The 16,519-nt window shown below is 47.0% G+C and overlaps 1 protein-coding gene across 2 annotated transcripts in view; it reads left to right on the forward strand.

The window, feature by feature from the left end:
- LOC116948854 (RUN domain-containing protein 3B-like) overlaps window positions 1-16,519 on the forward strand; it is an 88,772-nt gene that overhangs the window by 59,575 nt on the left and 12,678 nt on the right. For both annotated transcript variants that reach the window (XM_032966023.2, XM_032966032.2), the window contains exons 5-8: window positions 3,368-3,457; window positions 7,346-7,426; window positions 11,037-11,202; window positions 13,134-13,291. In XM_032966023.2, coding sequence (XP_032821914.1) covers window positions 3,368-3,457; window positions 7,346-7,426; window positions 11,037-11,202; window positions 13,134-13,291 — 495 coding nt within the window. The remainder of the gene's footprint in view (window positions 1-3,367; window positions 3,458-7,345; window positions 7,427-11,036; window positions 11,203-13,133; window positions 13,292-16,519) is intronic.

A 16,519-nucleotide genomic window follows, 5' to 3' on the forward strand; every position in this document is an offset into this window, starting at 1 on the left:
CAGGACTTATCGCTTGCCGATTGTTGTCAATTAGCCAGTGGTCCATTACCTATTGTGAGGTATTTAATCGCCGGTGTGATGTCTCCATATGGTTGCATGAGCGCACACTCCTGTTGGATTTGGAGTTGCCCTCTCACCTGGGTCGTATCTCACCCTCATATCCCTCACTGTGCACTGTTGGTACACACAACTAGCTTGCCTTATGTTCAATCTCGGGTGGTGGGGTGGGGGGGGAAGATACCTTATATTATTCAAATAAGTAGTCAATCGTTTGCTGATTTTGTAGGGACATAAGAGTTGTATTACACTGTGTAACATTTTTTTGTTTCTTGGTAGTAAGTGTTATTTCCTAATTGCTTATGCCTCAAAAGTACAGAAAATGGCTATTATTCCCCAAAAACTTTGCTTTTGTGACCAGGACAGTGGTATTTAGAAATTTACCTATTTTCTAGAACATTCCAGATCGATTTGGACTTGAAACTTTCGTGACTGCAGGGAGTCATATTCTATGGTTCTTTCGGTAAAGTCACGTAGATAGAAAAATAATAACAATAAAATTATAATGATAAAAATACAAATGAAAATATCGACATTTCGATCGCAACACAAGCGGTCGTCATCAGGAATGGGGGGTGGGGGTGGACTTTACTAAAAAAAACATAGAATATGAATTCCAGATAGCTTCAGTGCTGAGTAAACTTGTAGTAACTTCTAGAACATTCTAGAACTTTCCAGTAATATAAATAGTATAAATACAGGGGCCTTAAGCCCACCAGTTCAGTTTAGTTCCAGCTGCCTACGTGGACACATATCTGCATTTTTCTGAGATGGTATCAAGAGGCTGCAAGCATTCCGGCAGACGCATTTTGCTATGTCTGCGGCCAATTTATCAAGACAAGAGCTAAAAAGTGCTCTGTGGAAGCATCTGCGAAGCTGTTTGAGGCCTACAAAGCATATTTCGGCATGCCTGTCGGGGATCAAGACAAACCTCTGGGCACCTCATTTCACCTGCAAACAGGGGCGGAGCCAGGGGGGGTGACAGGGGTGACGTTCTGCGTGTAAGTGTACGACACTCGGTCTGGCGGACTCCGTGCAACTGCATTGTCAGAGTGTGTCGCCAACCGATGGCTTCTAGTTCAACAGCCTGACTCTCTAATCATTCTTGAAATTAACATTTGTTGAATGTCACCCCGGCCTGAAATCCTGGCTCCGCCCCTGCCTGCGAGCAATGCAAAAAAAAACTCTGGAAGGTAAGATGTACAATTGTTGCTCGGAATATTATATTATATATTTAAAACAATTATTGTAAACGTTTTTCATTTGTAAATGTTTTACAATTGTCAATTTAATTAAAAAATATATATATATCATGTTTGAAAAATGTTGCGAGATTCTCTTGCACGTTAGTCATGGGTGAAATAAATGTATTTTTGTAGGATGGTACAGAGGGGTAAAGAGAGCCATGAAGTTCGCTATCCCAAGAATTTGGCGGGAACCCACTGACCACTCAAGAAACTGCTATTTCTGCATGGTGGACCCTTCCAAACGTCGGACTGGCAAGAATGCACCTGCTATCACCTTTCTTCATCCATCGTCCATGTGCCACTTTCCCATGAACTCCCCGTACCCACTCTTCCGGAGAGAGAGCAGCTGTCTTTAGAATAGAGCAGCAAGTCAGAGAGCGAGGAAGACGTTGTAGATCCAGATGACAATTTCAGAGGTGGAGCTGAGGAAAGAAACCCATACTACCCCAACCAAAAAGACCTCAACGACTTGATCAGAGATCTTGCTCTCACCAAGTCCAATACCGAGCTTTTGATGTCTAGGCTCAAGCAGTGGAACTTGTTGGATGAATGTGCGCAAGTCGCAGATCAGAGGAAGCGTCACCAACCTTTTTGCAGCTTCTTCACCCGTCAAGATGGGCTCTGCTTCTGCCACAATGTGACCAGTCTGTTCGAGGCAATAGGAATCGCCTGTAACCAGAATGAGTGGCGTCTCTTCATTGACATCTTATCCAGGAGCCTCAAAGCCGTGCTTCTCCATAATGGTAACAAGTACCCGTCTCTTCCCCTGGCTCACTCGGTGCGCCTCAAAGAGGATTACAACAGCATCAAGACCCTGCTAGTCGCCGTGAAATATGATGAGTATAGCTGGGAGGTCATCGGAGACTTCAAAATGGTGCCATTCCTGATGGGTCTCCAAGGCGCTGTTACCAAGTTTCCCTGCTATCTTTGCCTTTGGGACAGCAGGGACACCAAGGTGCACTACCACAGGCGGGACTGGCCACAGTGGACCGAGTTCTCTGTGGGGAGGAACAACGTCAAGTGGGAACCACTGGTGGACCCCCGGAAGGTGCTAATGCCACTACTGCACATCAAATTGGGCCTTATGAAACCATTTGTCAAAGCTGTAGATAAGGAGTCAGCATCCTTCATGTACCTTCAAGACTTCTTCCCTAAGCTGTCTGAGGCTAAGGTCAAAGCCGGTGTCTTTGTCGGACCACAGATAAAGAAGATCATGGAGTGCAATGAATTCCCCAAGAAGCTCACTAGTAAGGAGAAAGCGGCTTGGAACAGCTTTGTCGCAGTGGTTCATGGCTTCCTGGGCAATCACAAGGTCGAAAACTATGTGGAGCTGAATTTCGATTTAAAGCTGTCGTGTGGAGCTGGTTGAGACTCTGGTGAAGAACTACGGCACAATGGGCTGTAGGATGTCCCTGAAAGTCCACCTCCTTGATGCTCATCTTGATAAAGTCAAGGAGAACATGAGAGCGTACTTGGAGGAGCAAGGCGAGCGCTTCCACCAGCATATACTGTACTTTGAACGCCGCTATCAAGGACAGTATAACGAGAACATGATGGGAGACTACATTTGGGGGAATATTCGTGAAAGTGATTTACAGTATAATCGTAAATCTCTAAAAACTACTAACTTCAAAATCTTTTCTAGTGATGTTTGTATTACGTTAATATAAATACGTGTTAATTGGTATTCATGTAGTTTTTTTCTGACTTTATGTGAACGAAAAACACAAATTCGCCCGTTTTCTCATTGAAAATAGGTAAATTGCAAAATATCACTGTCCTGGTCACAAAAGCAAAGTTTGTGGGGGAATAATATCCATTTTCTATACTCTTTAGGCATAAGCAATTACGAAATAATACTTACTACCCAGGAACAAAAATTGTGTTACATCGTGTTATTATTAAAATTGGGCAATTGTCCCATGATAAATGCTTGTCCGGACTAGATGCCCTCATCCAGAGCTAAATGGATCCTCCTCAGCCAGATTGCTGCAAGGCGATTGCGTGCACACGAAATGTAACAATAATGGCATGCGTGTGCGGTTGTTGTCATGGGCCCACAGGAGGTTTTATGGAGAAGGAGCAGCCATGCTTGGAGATGAAGCCCTTCTGCTGGCTGGAATGTTCTTGGCCCTCAACTCAATTGATTTCAGGTAAATTTTCCGCAACATTCTTACCACACTGGCCAAGCTCCCCACTCCTCTACCTTTTCATATATATAGAATGTACGTGAAACAGCCTTTGTACGAGGGCCCTCCGCACAATGTCGTGGCCAGATGTCAACTGCCACGTCTGTTATACAGGAGGTCGTGGGTGCGATTCCGACCCCAACGCCTGCTTTATCTCTCCCCGTGGTCGCGCGGATTTTTCTCCGTGTTCTCCAGTTTTTCCCCTACACATTTAAAAACGTGCATTTAGAGCATTTGGCTGCTATACATTGCCAGATGATGATAAGCCACTTCGTTGAGCTATCATTTGTTGTCAGGTAGCTTCTGAAAAAGAGCTATTTAGCTCAGTGGGCCTTACCTGGTAAAATAAAATGGAAATGTGCAGGTTGTGGGGTGATTTGATCACACTTCACCAGGCCGTTTAGTGTGGGCTGTCGAGCACAGATGAAGGGAGCATGGAAGCACAATACAACACTGAATATTCTTTAACTGTCTTCATGGTACCCACAACATAGCCCTGCAACCTGTAACATCTGTGATTCATCGCAGTCTCCCATCCATGCATTTTCCAGACTCAACCCCCTGCGTAGCTTCTGATATTTGATGAGATTGGAGTAATATGGTCACAGACTCCAGTCTTTTCAAATTCTTCCAGATTTCCCACGTATATCCATTCATTACATCCACCAGTTCATGTAACAACTGAACAGATGTACACTCAAACAAAGACCCCCCGTATAGCCTTAACATACTGTTGGGGCAAGTTATGTTAGCGAGCACCTATTAAGGCCGGAACGGTAGACGAGGGGGTGGGTGGCCAGTGCCACGCCCGACCACCTTTGTCTCCCCAGTGGCGATGTTTACACACTGCACCAGGTACTCATTTGAGGCTGTCGAACTCACAACACACTCGCACAAACATATGTTAAGACACCTGACACAACAGCAATACGACAGGAACAATGAATGATGCAGTGAAGAAATATCTTAATCCTGTCCTGGGCTTCCTCTTGGTCGACTCAGCCTCAAATGAGTCCCTGCTGGGATGTCTAAACATCGCCACTGGGGAGACAAATGCGGTCGGGCGGGGTGCTGTCCACCCACCCCCTCGTGTGCCGTGTCGGCCGACTCGCTAACATCACTTGCCCCAACAACCTGTAAAGACTATACGGGGCGTCTTTGTTGTACAAGAAAGACAAAGGCGGCCAGGTGTGGTGTTGGCTAGTCACCCGTCCCCTCGTGTGCCTTATGTAGGTGTTCGCTCACAGCCCTTGCCCCAAAAGTCCGTTGAGCCTCTTTGCCCGCATTTCCTTGTTGCCTGGCACTCGGAGTGCCTAATAGTCTTGCCTGGGCTATTAAGGTTATAGGACTGGTCTGCGTTTTGAGCGTGTCATGTCTCAAAACAAGCCAATTATATATACAAGAGACTCGTAAATGTTCAACTAGTGTGTCCGGCCCGAATTAGATTGAATATCAGGCATAGTAACGCGTTATGTTGGCTGCCATTGAAACACATTATTACGTTTTAGTAAACGTGTGAATTGTTTGATTAGAAGCTTTTTGCGTAAAGTGTTAATAGTCTTGGTTATTTCGTGCACGCTTTCTTTCTCTTGTGTGAAAAATATTATTTGCTCGATTTAACCCTAATCCAGGTACCCTTTTTAAAGATACATTTTTGTTTCCGTGTGCTGGTTCTCAACAATGGAAATTAATTAATGAACGAATGTCTTTCATTTTTCAACCATTAAGTTTCATCCTGTACAGAAGGTAGCTCATTTAATCCGAGTGTACTTCCACTGAGACTGCACGCTCTACACTCGGATAATCTGGGGTAATTTTGCAGTCAAATTGGCCATGCCAAGCCTGTTTTCAGCACCCTTCTTTGATGCATTCTGCTCACCCTTCTTATACCCGTTTGTGGCCAGGTCTAACCAATCCCACATTCCCACGTGGAACTGTCTGATTGGTTCTTACCAAACTGTGGCTACGATCCACTTCACCTCGTCTGACCCCAACCGTTATTCACACAGAGGTAACGCTGCACTGCCCCTTTGATACCTAGTGGCAATGCAGGTTACTGAACCGTGAGTAGTTAGCACCTCTACACAGGCATTGAATTGCGTGTGTGTCTGCGCGTCTTCGTTGGTTGTTTAGTGTGTTCCCATGACTATGTTGATATCAACACATATTTCAGAAGCATTATATTGATAATCCATTTTGCTCGGCATTGACGTCAAGGTAAACTAAGCTAAACCTTTTTTTTTCGAGGACTACGCCTAAGACTCACCGTTTTTCACAATGTTGAGTATCTCAAGGCCATGCAATGGATTCTCACCTTTGTTGTTGTTTACCTGTTGTAAATCATTACTCTCAGTCCTGTTTACTGCAGGGCACCGGCAGCTTCCGATGGTTCAGGTCTTATGCAAGGATCAGCTCCAAAAGTTAATTTTTTACTCGCAGACTTTCTATGAGAAAACAGTGGGAAACTAATAGCAACAGTCCAATGTGACTATTATTTCGTTCACCGTGGGGGGTATTCACTAAGTGGTGTACATTAGACTTCTATTTCTGCTAAGCAAACTCACTTCGTCACTCCTCCCCATGCTGCCTCTTCTCCAAAAGTAGACTCACCCTTGTGTGACGGTTCAACAGTTCTTTCCCTCAATGACTTGGGTTTCTCTCTGTCTTGGATTGCTACTGGGTTTCTTGGGGTTTTCTCAAGACCTCACCGATTGTAAGGAACCTTTTGGGGTTGGCATGTACGCAATGCATCAGCCCATTTCGATCATCTTCATAGCTGAAGCAATAATTATTTCTTCGGCTATAATTGTATCCAATTTGAGACACAATCGTCGCATATCTCTGATACATGCGATGATCATCAGCCATGTTTAATCCACGGCTGGATGAAGGCTGTCAGAAGCCAGTGTCATCTCTCATGATCCTGAGGTGTAACAATTTACCTAGCCAACTGCACATGGGTTGATTTCATTGCTCCAGCTCCTCGGTGGATGTTTTCTCGGAGAGGTTCCAATCCTCTGCTGCAACTCCATCGTGAATGTATCAGAATCTGAATATTTATGCTGCAGGAGGAATCCGATGAGCTATAAAGCTCTTTATCACAGATGTCCAGTCGGGGCACTGGGTCAAAACATTACAACAAACATATGATTGCAAAGTACAGGAAAGGTAAACAAATAACAGGAACACAAACATATACAAATAAAACTAAACCATCGCTATCCTACCAGACAAAGCCCACTGAGGAATTAACTTATTTTCAAGCCCACTTTTCTTAATGGCTTGATTTATGTCACGCAATGCATACAAAATGATAACAATGGATGTGTGTGCATGTGTTATTAGAAGTCAACAAACGGTGTAACATGAGGCTTTAGTTTCACAGCAGAGTTAACTCATCAAGATAAGGGGGGAAAATGTAGCCAGCAACCAGGACTAAAAAATCACACGTAATAATTCGGGGACTCAAAAGTAATTCGTATCGTATTACTGCTGGATGATCTACCGTATTCTGCATAGCGAATCCAAAACCAAACGTTCGTGCTCTTGATTCTCATAGATTTTTTTTATCAGATCGCCACGTGAGTATAAAATGCCAAGATGTGTCGTACGCCCTCCTCCACCCAATGCGGCAAAAATAACGAATCTTGTCACGCAAACAAACGCGCTGATTTCTCACGCGCGTCTTGTTCCTGTGTGTATTTGGCATGCGAATAGCGGGCAAAGCTGCCTGCGAAATGTTATCAGAATGCGTGACCCCACTTTCAGCTACAAAAGCCTGACCGTGTTGGCATAGTTCCGTCCGAGGCTCGGTGTGAAATGCTCATGGATATTTTTTCTCGTTTCTTACAGCTTTTGCCTGAAGGGAGAGGACCTAGCGAATGAGAACAACGCAGTCATTGACTACACCCCGTACTTGAAATACACGCAGAGGTACGGCACCGAGAATTACATTGCAGGCGTCTGTTAATCTAGATTGGACTGAGCCACGGGGCAACGGGGAATTGCGTGAGGTTGCCGCTGGATCCAACGCGAGAGCTTAGGTGAGTGCCGTCGCTCAAATCCATTGGGGTAAATGCATGGAGGCCTTCCTTACGGCCCAGTTCGACTCCAGTATATCTCCCGTGCAACATTCTTCATGCTCATGAAGAGTATTGCAAGTTGTGCGAGATAGATATTTCGTGACGCCATCGTGGTTTCAAGTGCAGGTGAAACAATGCAGCTATTCATCAGCTAAATATTTCCTTTTTTTTCTTGAGCTTAGCCCGAGACAACTCTGGATTTAAATTAATCTCTTTTTCTGAACACGCTTCAACCTCAGATTTCTGGTCAATGGGGATAAAACTTAACGGTCTCACTGTCGTCATGCCCCTTACTCCAGTAAAGAGGGGGGGAGGGGGTCATATTGGGTAGGATATTTATTCCCCTCAGAATTGTTGCACGTTCTGCTTTCACAGGAAGTCGTGTATAATTTTTTTTCTTGATAAGAAAATTGCCTCCGATTGCATGAGAATAAATTGCATATATTATGCAGACACCCTTGGTAATAGTGCATTAGTTTTTGTTTGTTTTATTTATTTAAATATTAAACCTGGATAATCCCTTGAAATGGAACATCTGATTTGCAAGGGTGCCCAGGGTGTTTTCTGTAATTAGTGTTTATGTAAAAATTGTTCAAGCATCAGTGCCATATGTCACGTGTTAACCTGCACTGAGACCTGCACTGAGACACATCCGCCCCCTCTCCAGCAGCCATGTAACAATGCATCCATTCAAAAAATCACAGTTGATTCTCACGTTCACAATACACGTGTAGTGAATCACTCAGAGGCACTAAAAGTAGAAGGATTAACGAGACTACGGTCAGGACAGCTAACAGGCTGCCTGAACCAACAACGCCGTAGGAGGTTGAAGACGGTGACGAGGGCTCCAGCAGCACGACGCTTCCACTCCAACAACAGCCCCGATTTCTCGCTCGGGGTTCCCCTTTTATTCACCCAGCGTGGCCTCGCTCCGCCTTCGGCCACGCCCCCCCTTCTGGAACCCACTAGAAGGTTCCCCTGCTTTACCACACGTCCCCCTCTACCCCCCTTGTCTCACGTCCCTGTTTCCGGCTCATCACATCCTGCTGACGGACAGCGCTACTACACCTGCCCGATCCCCTTCCGTGCCAGCAGCGCTATGCGCCGCAGTGACACATTCACGCGTTGTGAGAATCAATTTTGCAAACGACACGCAAGCGACATGCTTATCGAGCGAACACAGTGATTAGCACCCTAACAAAATGAGAGATGAAAAATAACGTGCCCATTGAATTATAAATCGTGGCCCTGGATCTTAACAATGCACAGAATCCATTTGTGTTGAAATGTTAACTCTACTCGAGTGAAACGCTCCAAGGACAACCACTTACATTGGCTGGGATGCATTGTGGCTGCAGTGCATAAATAACTACAGTATTGTTATCAATGGAGAAATGGCCGTGCAATGGGAGACCGGGCTCTCGTATTAACAAGAGAATTCGACGCTAATGGTTTAGGTTGAACATGTTTTCGCAGGTTCCTCAATTTAAGCGACCTGCAGTCAAATTTGCAAAAAAATCATCCTAATAAAGCATATGTGGCGTTATTATGAAGGTATTACTATTAGTTCTATAAAACGTGGCGTAGTTGTACAATAAGCGAATGGCTTGACAGATGCACAACACTTAATGTACCATCACTCTCCCAATGGCGCCGATGGCAAATCAAGTTTGTCTGAGTGCATCCAATTCCATGGTATATATATTTTTTTAATCTATACATAATTCCTGCCCTCATAAAAAAAATCTGGACGCATCATAATAACGATTGTTATGATCACCCACATCTGAAGAGCGTTATAAATTAAACATCCAACATCGTGATACACTGCGTGCACGTGTCTGTGTCTGTCACATTATCTGCCGGCCCTTTAAGTGCGTAGTTTTGCCCCCAGTCTATGGCAGGGCACGTGAGCATCGTGAGCAGCGTTGTGAGCAGCGTTGTGTGCGTGCACATATTTGTTTGGTTATTGCCGTCTTGATGGTGGCTTGCAGAATCTCATGCGGCAGCTCGAGATGCGTCTACATGTGCCCGCATCTCAGCCCCCTCCCCCCCATCTCTCGGCTGTTAATCTCACTGCCTGTCCAAAGGCCTCTCCAAAATTTGTGTTATGATAGAAGTGTGAAATTAGTCTTTTGCTTCACATGTGTGTGTGTGTGTGTTGAGTGCACTGTAACGGAGCTCTAATGAACAATACGTTCAGTGAGATTTGTTGACGGCCGTTGCGTAATCACAAAAAAACACCGAATAACAGGTCGCCGTTGCAATGTATTGAATAAATATGTAAAAGTATACAGTTCTACCGCATGTCCACGTGTACATTTGTGCACAAGTACCCGTGCTTGCGTGTGGCATGGTGGTTATTGTACTCTGCTACATGATCCCCGTGGCGTGAGTACAATTCCTGGTCGTGCACAACACTGTAAAACAAAGGTTCTGCACTTTGCCTGGATCTCCCTTAGATTAGTTTAACACATAGGCTGTGTTTTATTATATCATCCATAATAGAGGGGTTTTTTTTTTTTGGGGGGGGGGGGGGGGGTAGATCCTGTAAATATATAAATGCGTCGTTAAAACCCACCACCACCCGACACAGCCAACTAGTAATGGTTGTCACGTAAACAGAACGTGGTCAATTCGTCACTAGTACAGCACGCCGGTGTGTTGGAGAACCAAGCCACAAATCTGGCTGTCGCCTGATGATGGCTCGTTGTAATTACTGGCGAAGCGTCGTGCTCAGATTGTAAATGTTGTGGCTTGGCTCTCCAACACACCGGTGTGGCTGTACTAGTGACGAATTGGCCACGTTCTGTTTACGTGACAACCCTTACTAGTTGGCTGTGTCGGGTAGTGGCGGGTTTTAACAACATATTTACGCGATCTAACCCAAAAAAAACCTCTTATGGACTTCCTTAGATTGATGCAGCCAAAAGCGAGCACCTGGTGCCGATGTATCAACATTAGCGTCGGGAAAACAGCCTGCCGAAGGTGTTGGTCTCACCGCCCTATTATTTGCCATGGCAGATTTGATAGGTGCTTTCAAACAGGACTGGCTCTAACAGCACATATCACTGCTCTGCATGGACATTTGCGAGTATATGGGGGAGCTTTGTGTGTGTATATATACGTGTGTTTGAATGTGTATACATTTTGAGAGGAGTGGTAGCGTCGTGGTTAACGCGCTGAACTACGAACTCGGCAACCTGAGTTCGATTCCCGCTCACGGCCAAGGTCGGTGACAGTTATCTGAACCAGTCCTGGACCTGATGCGACATGTAAACATCGCCACTGTGGGAGACAAAGGCGAACGGGTGCGGTGCTGGCTACCCACCCCCTCGTGTTCCTTTCCTGGCCTTGAAAGGTTTGCTCGCCGACAGCACTTGCCCCAACAGTCTCTTGAGGCTATGTGAGGTGTATGTGTGTGTGGGGTCTTTGTCTCGGTGTGTGTGTGTGCCGTGTAGCTATGGAACGATCAGCAGCGAAGGCGACGACATGCGCACGCTGGGTAGCAGCAGTGAGGACGCCACCCCGGACGCCCCTCCCGCCGAGATCCTGGCAAACGAGAACAGCTGGTACAGCAGGTACAAGCGTCTGGAGCAGCAGTACCGCCTGTCCTGCGAGCAGAAGGTACGTTGCGTAGAGAGGTGACTCCGCTCGGGTACAGAGTGTCGGTTAAATATTTACTAGCTTGCTCGCTCATTCCGTCCGCGTTCGAAAATATCATGAACACGACGTGAAGTTTGGAACTTGCGTGTCGATGCCACTGGATGGTAGGATTAGGAATTCGGGTGCTGCCGTGGTGGTGGTGGTGGTGAAATGGTTAACACTGGACTTGCAATCCAGAGGTCACCGATTTATTCTCCTTGCACGGCGGTTTAAACAACCAGCAGATTTCTTAAATCTCCCACCATTGCCCACCATTAGTCAATCAGCAAGATGCATCTGGTGGGGGTAAAGTGTGGGACTCTCTAGAGCCAGTAAGACTCTCTAGAGACATTGGGACTCTCTAGAGACAGTAAGACTCTCTAGAGACATTGGGACTCTCTAGAGACAGTAAGACTCTCTAGAGACAGCGAGACTCTCTAGAGACAGCGAGACTCTCTAGAGACAGTGAGACTCTCTGGAGACAGTGAGACTCTCTAGAGCCAGTAAGACTCTCTAGAGACAGCGAGACTCGCTAGAGACAGCGAGACTCTCTAGAGACAGCGAGACTCTCTAGAGACAGTGAGACTCTCTGGAGACAGTGAGACTCTCTAGAGACAGTAAGACTCTCTAGAGACAGCGAGACTCGCTAGAGACAGCGAGACTCTCTAGAGACAGTGAGACTCTCTAGAGACAGTGAGATTCTCTGGAGACAGTGAGACTCGCTAGAGACAGTGAGACTCTCTGGAGACAGTGAGACTCTCTAGAGACAGCGAGACTCTCTAGAGACAGCGAGACTCGCTAGAGACAGCGAGACTCTCTAGAGACAGTGAGACTCTCTAGAGACAGCGAGACTCTCTAGAGACAGTGAGACTCTCTAGAGACAGTGAGACTCTCTAGAGACAGTGAGACTCTCTAGAGACAGTGAGACTCTCTAGAGACAGTGGGACTCTCTAGAGACAGCGAGACTCTCTAGAGACAGTGAGACTCTCTAGAGACAGTGAGACTCTCTCGAGACAGTGAGACTCTCTAGAGACAGCGAGGCTCTCTAGAGACAGCGAGACTCTCTCGAGACAGCGAGACTCTCTAGAGACAGTGGGACTCTCTAGAGACAGTGAGACTCTCTAGAGACAGTGGGACTCTCTAGAGACACCGGTGGTACTTCCTCCATCAGTGGAAAAAAGCAAGCATTTGCAGGGCTACACCTTTACATTATTTTTTTTGGTAAGATTGGCTTCGTACTTGCTTTCCATGAGTATTTTCTCGTCAATATTTACGACCTGAGTCTGCTAAACTTGGGGAGGGGGGAGTGAGACAATCGCCTACTCTGTGCCCCTGCTATGTTGCTGCCTACGAGGCCACATTCGAGACCTGGAGTCGCCTTTGGCTGTCGGTTCGCTCTCGCCGCAGGTGACACGCATAAACACTTCCTTCATTGGCTAAAAACACCTCTGGATGCTTGCGCCTCCGTGTGTCGCGGGGTCGTCACGTCGTGAGCTGCAGCCTGAGGACGCCTCGGTGGCTGAGATGTTAACTACCTCGCCTGGTATACAGGTCGTCGGTTCGAATCCCGACCCTGACGCCTTTATGTTTGGAGTGTGCACGTCTCTCTCCCCGTGGTCGCGTGTACTTTTCTCCAGGTGCTCCGGTTTTCCCCGCCACATGTAGAATCGACATGCATTCAGAGTATTTCGCTGCAATACATTTCCACGTGAATAACAACTCCGTCGAGCTGTCATTATGTGGCCATGTCGCTTCTGAGAAAGAGCTACATAGCTCAGTGGGCCTCACCTGGTCAAAATAAAAATAAAAAATTGTAGAATGACTCCGGAAACTACTGATCGTCATTCCGCTTCACCTTTCTGTTTTCCACGTTCCGTCTCCCCCCCCCCCTCCCGCCACCCACCACGGGGCAGTGCTACCTGGAGGAACTGGTGCGCGTGCGCGAGGCGCAGCTCGCCGAGGCAACGGAGCAGCACACGGCCGGCGTGCAGAGGCAGCACGAGATGACCCTGGGCTGGCGAGTCAAGCGGCAGGGCATGGAGGCGACCATTCTGGCGCTGCAGGCCGAGCTGTGAGCGTGGGGGGGGGGGGGTGGGGGGGGAGACGTGCACCCGTCTGGCCCTGAGCTTCTTCCTGTTCCCTTCTGTCAGGTGTATGTGTGTGTTGAATGTCTTTGGACTTGCCAAGAACTGGTACAAGCGGTGTCAAGATCGGCCTCTCTGGAGGAGGCTCGTGAAGGATGCTACTGGGCAGTTAGAGGCGGTCGCTCTCAAAGCAACGGCAGAGGAGCGATGCTCACAACGAGCGGAACGCCCAGGCGTCTACAACACAGCAAGCTGGCATAGTAGGGGGGACAGGTGGCGCATCGGCCAGTCATCTTAGTCAATCCATGGCACCTGGGTCTGTCCCATGCCAGCGGGCATTCGACACTTCACTTGGCATACTCTTTGTTTTTTTTCGGTAAAGTCATGTAGGTAAAATAAGGATAAAAAAAAACAATTAAATCACGACGTTTCAGAGGCAACACAAGCTTCCTTCTTCAGGTGGAACAGTCACAGCAAGATCGCTGCATCAAGTACATCACTTGGCCTTAAAGTGCACGTAGCCTGGCACAAGCGCCGTGGTAACGTCAGTGCCACTTAGTGACGAATGGCGATTGTTGTTGAACTTTTTTCGCACCGTACGTAGCCAACCGTGCTAATCGGAGGTGCGGGGGAAGGACAACAAACTGAAGGTGAGGATTTATAGGGAGGTTGCCGTTATATCTTAGCGACTAAAAGCGCCTGCTATCTCATCTAAATAGTTCCAATGCCTGACTGTAATCTCGCCCAAGGGTCCCTCCGGTGGCAGCAATCCCTATATGACACAAGGAGGAAGCAGAGCTAAATCTGAAAAGTGTGTTTGGTCTGCCAGTAGGAGGCAATGTTGATAAACAAACGAATTCACAATTAACCCATAATTGTCACATGACAGCTGAGGATAACGTATAATAAACTTAATCCACTCCTATTTGACTACGATCATGGCAATCGCTTCCTGTAGATCTCCTTTAAGTCCTCCTTCATGCCGTTGATCCACCTCTTGTACAGACCGCCTGCGTCCTCCGCATGGCGGTGCGAGACCATCGATGTTAATCTGTTGGCCTCCATTGCACGTTAAAAAATTGCGGGGCCTCGGTATCTTTTGCACCAAAGTCTCTCACGTGCCCTTGTGTTTTTCCCATGGTCTCATTTTCCAGAGGTTGTCGTCTCGGTACTCCCACTCTCATTCTCATCCAATTCATTTCTTCTGACGGTATCTTTCGTCGTTCATCCTCTCTCCTTCAGGGTCCAGAAATTCTCAGACCTGTTGCGTGAAACTGGGATCACGAATGCCTCACGCAGGTCCAAGTTTGGCCTTCAAATTGTCTTTGCTGATAATTCCCATTGCAACGCTTTAGTGAAGTCCGCGTTGTCGAATGGTGCAGTTCCTCTTGAGCGGTGGGACTGTCAAAGCCAAAGCGTCGCCCTGCCAAAGCAGGCACACAGGATGGTGTTCCTCCTCATTGGTGGGCCCCTAAGCCAGTGGTGAAATTCCACGGTATCAGGGCGGCGGCTGGTTTCTCCACGGGAGCAATTACTGCGCACTCGCCACAATGTGGTACGAATTGTATCCACTTCACATTGGCGATGGGCTGAGTCACACCACCGGCCGAGATATGCACGCGCGAGAGCCTTGCCAAGAGGCGTGCCGGACGCTCGCCGGACGCTGGCCAACGGCCCGTGCTGTCGGGTCTACGCTCCGCGTTGTAATTTAGTCGCAGCAGAACTTCGTGGAACGCCGTCTCTTGCTCGCAGTGCTCTGCAGTCGAATCACTTGTGGATGTTAGAACGGCAAGTACAGTCACCGGGCACGCTGCGCTTTGATTTCTGCATCATCGCAGGCCAATCTGGTGGCGCTGAACAGCTGAGTGGCGGAGACAAAAGACCCTTTCATTTATCCTGGCCATGGGTTCTGAGCGTAAAACCTGCACGGAGATTTTTTTTTTGTTTCAGCAGGAAGGGCCTAATGAGCTGTTCGGCTCTATTTCAGAGTCGTCCTGCGGCAGTGCAAATGTTATACAATAGAGTTGTTACATTCATTGTTATACAGGACAGATGTTAGTTTCAATCTACATCTTAACTACCTCGCCTAGTATACAGGATTTCGCGGGATCGATCACAACCCTGCTGTGTATTTGGAGAAACATGCGTTCAGTGTATTTAGCTGTTATACATTTCCACACGACAAGCCACTTCGTTGAGCCATCAATTGTGGCCAGGTCCCCTCTGAAAAAGAGCTATACAGCTCAGTTGGCCTTACCTGGTATAATACAATAAAAATGTTGTTCACAATCATGGTTACATGAGTCGCAATACAATGCCGGGTCTTTGAGCTGTGAAAGGGGCTGTCGGACCGAGTGCAGCCCCTCTCTCGGGCTGATCCAGCAGAGGGCACTGTGGAAGTGTCAGACTGATTGTTGGTGCACAGTGGAGCTGGGATAAAGAACATTTAATTTTAAATGAAGGGCCATGTATCCCGCAAACGTCGCCTCTTATATGTGTCTTCTTTTAAGGCAGCGTTATTCACCAACGAGCGTTTTAATTCGTTTGGCTTATGCATCACTACCAACACAGCATCGTGATTGTCTTTTTTTAATGGCCAAAGACTGGCAGCTGACTTGGCAATGAACTCACTGATTACATACATCATGTGTGTACTGCATACATACAGTTAGTTGTTTTATATGACGCAGCGTAACATCGCACTGATGTTGGGCTATGGCAGGTAGCGATTCATCCCCAACGATATGTGTTTGTATTGTTTCACTTGTTCAGTTTGTCCAAGTTTTTTTTATCGTTTTCATGAAGAGTAAACAGTAAATTATTGCGTGAAATGTTCGTTGTATGAATCACTGCATCATTACATAACGCAGTGAGCACCAGGACATAGCTCAGTTGGCACCACGGTGGCGAGATGTTAAGTACCTCGCCTGATATGCAGGAGGTCCTGGGTTCGATCCCGACCCGACACCTGTATATTTGGAGTTTGCATGTTCTCCCCGTGGTGGCATGGATTTTTCTCCAGGTCCTCTGGTTTTCCCCTCCACATTTAGAAACATGCGTTTAGTGTCTTTCTGCTAAACATTTCCACATGACAAGCCGCTTCGTTGTAGCCAGGTCGCTTCGGAAAAAAAGATCTGTAGAGCTCAGTAGGCCTTACCTGGTAAAATAAAAAAAAAAATTATAGTTTAGTTTGATGACGCAGCAATGAGGGTACC

Source organism: Petromyzon marinus, chromosome 2, assembly GCF_048934315.1.
Source record: "Petromyzon marinus isolate PM22_M1 ecotype Great Lakes invasive population chromosome 2, UKy_Petmar_22M1.pri1.0, whole genome shotgun sequence".
NCBI lineage: Eukaryota > Metazoa > Chordata > Hyperoartia > Petromyzontiformes > Petromyzontidae > Petromyzon > Petromyzon marinus.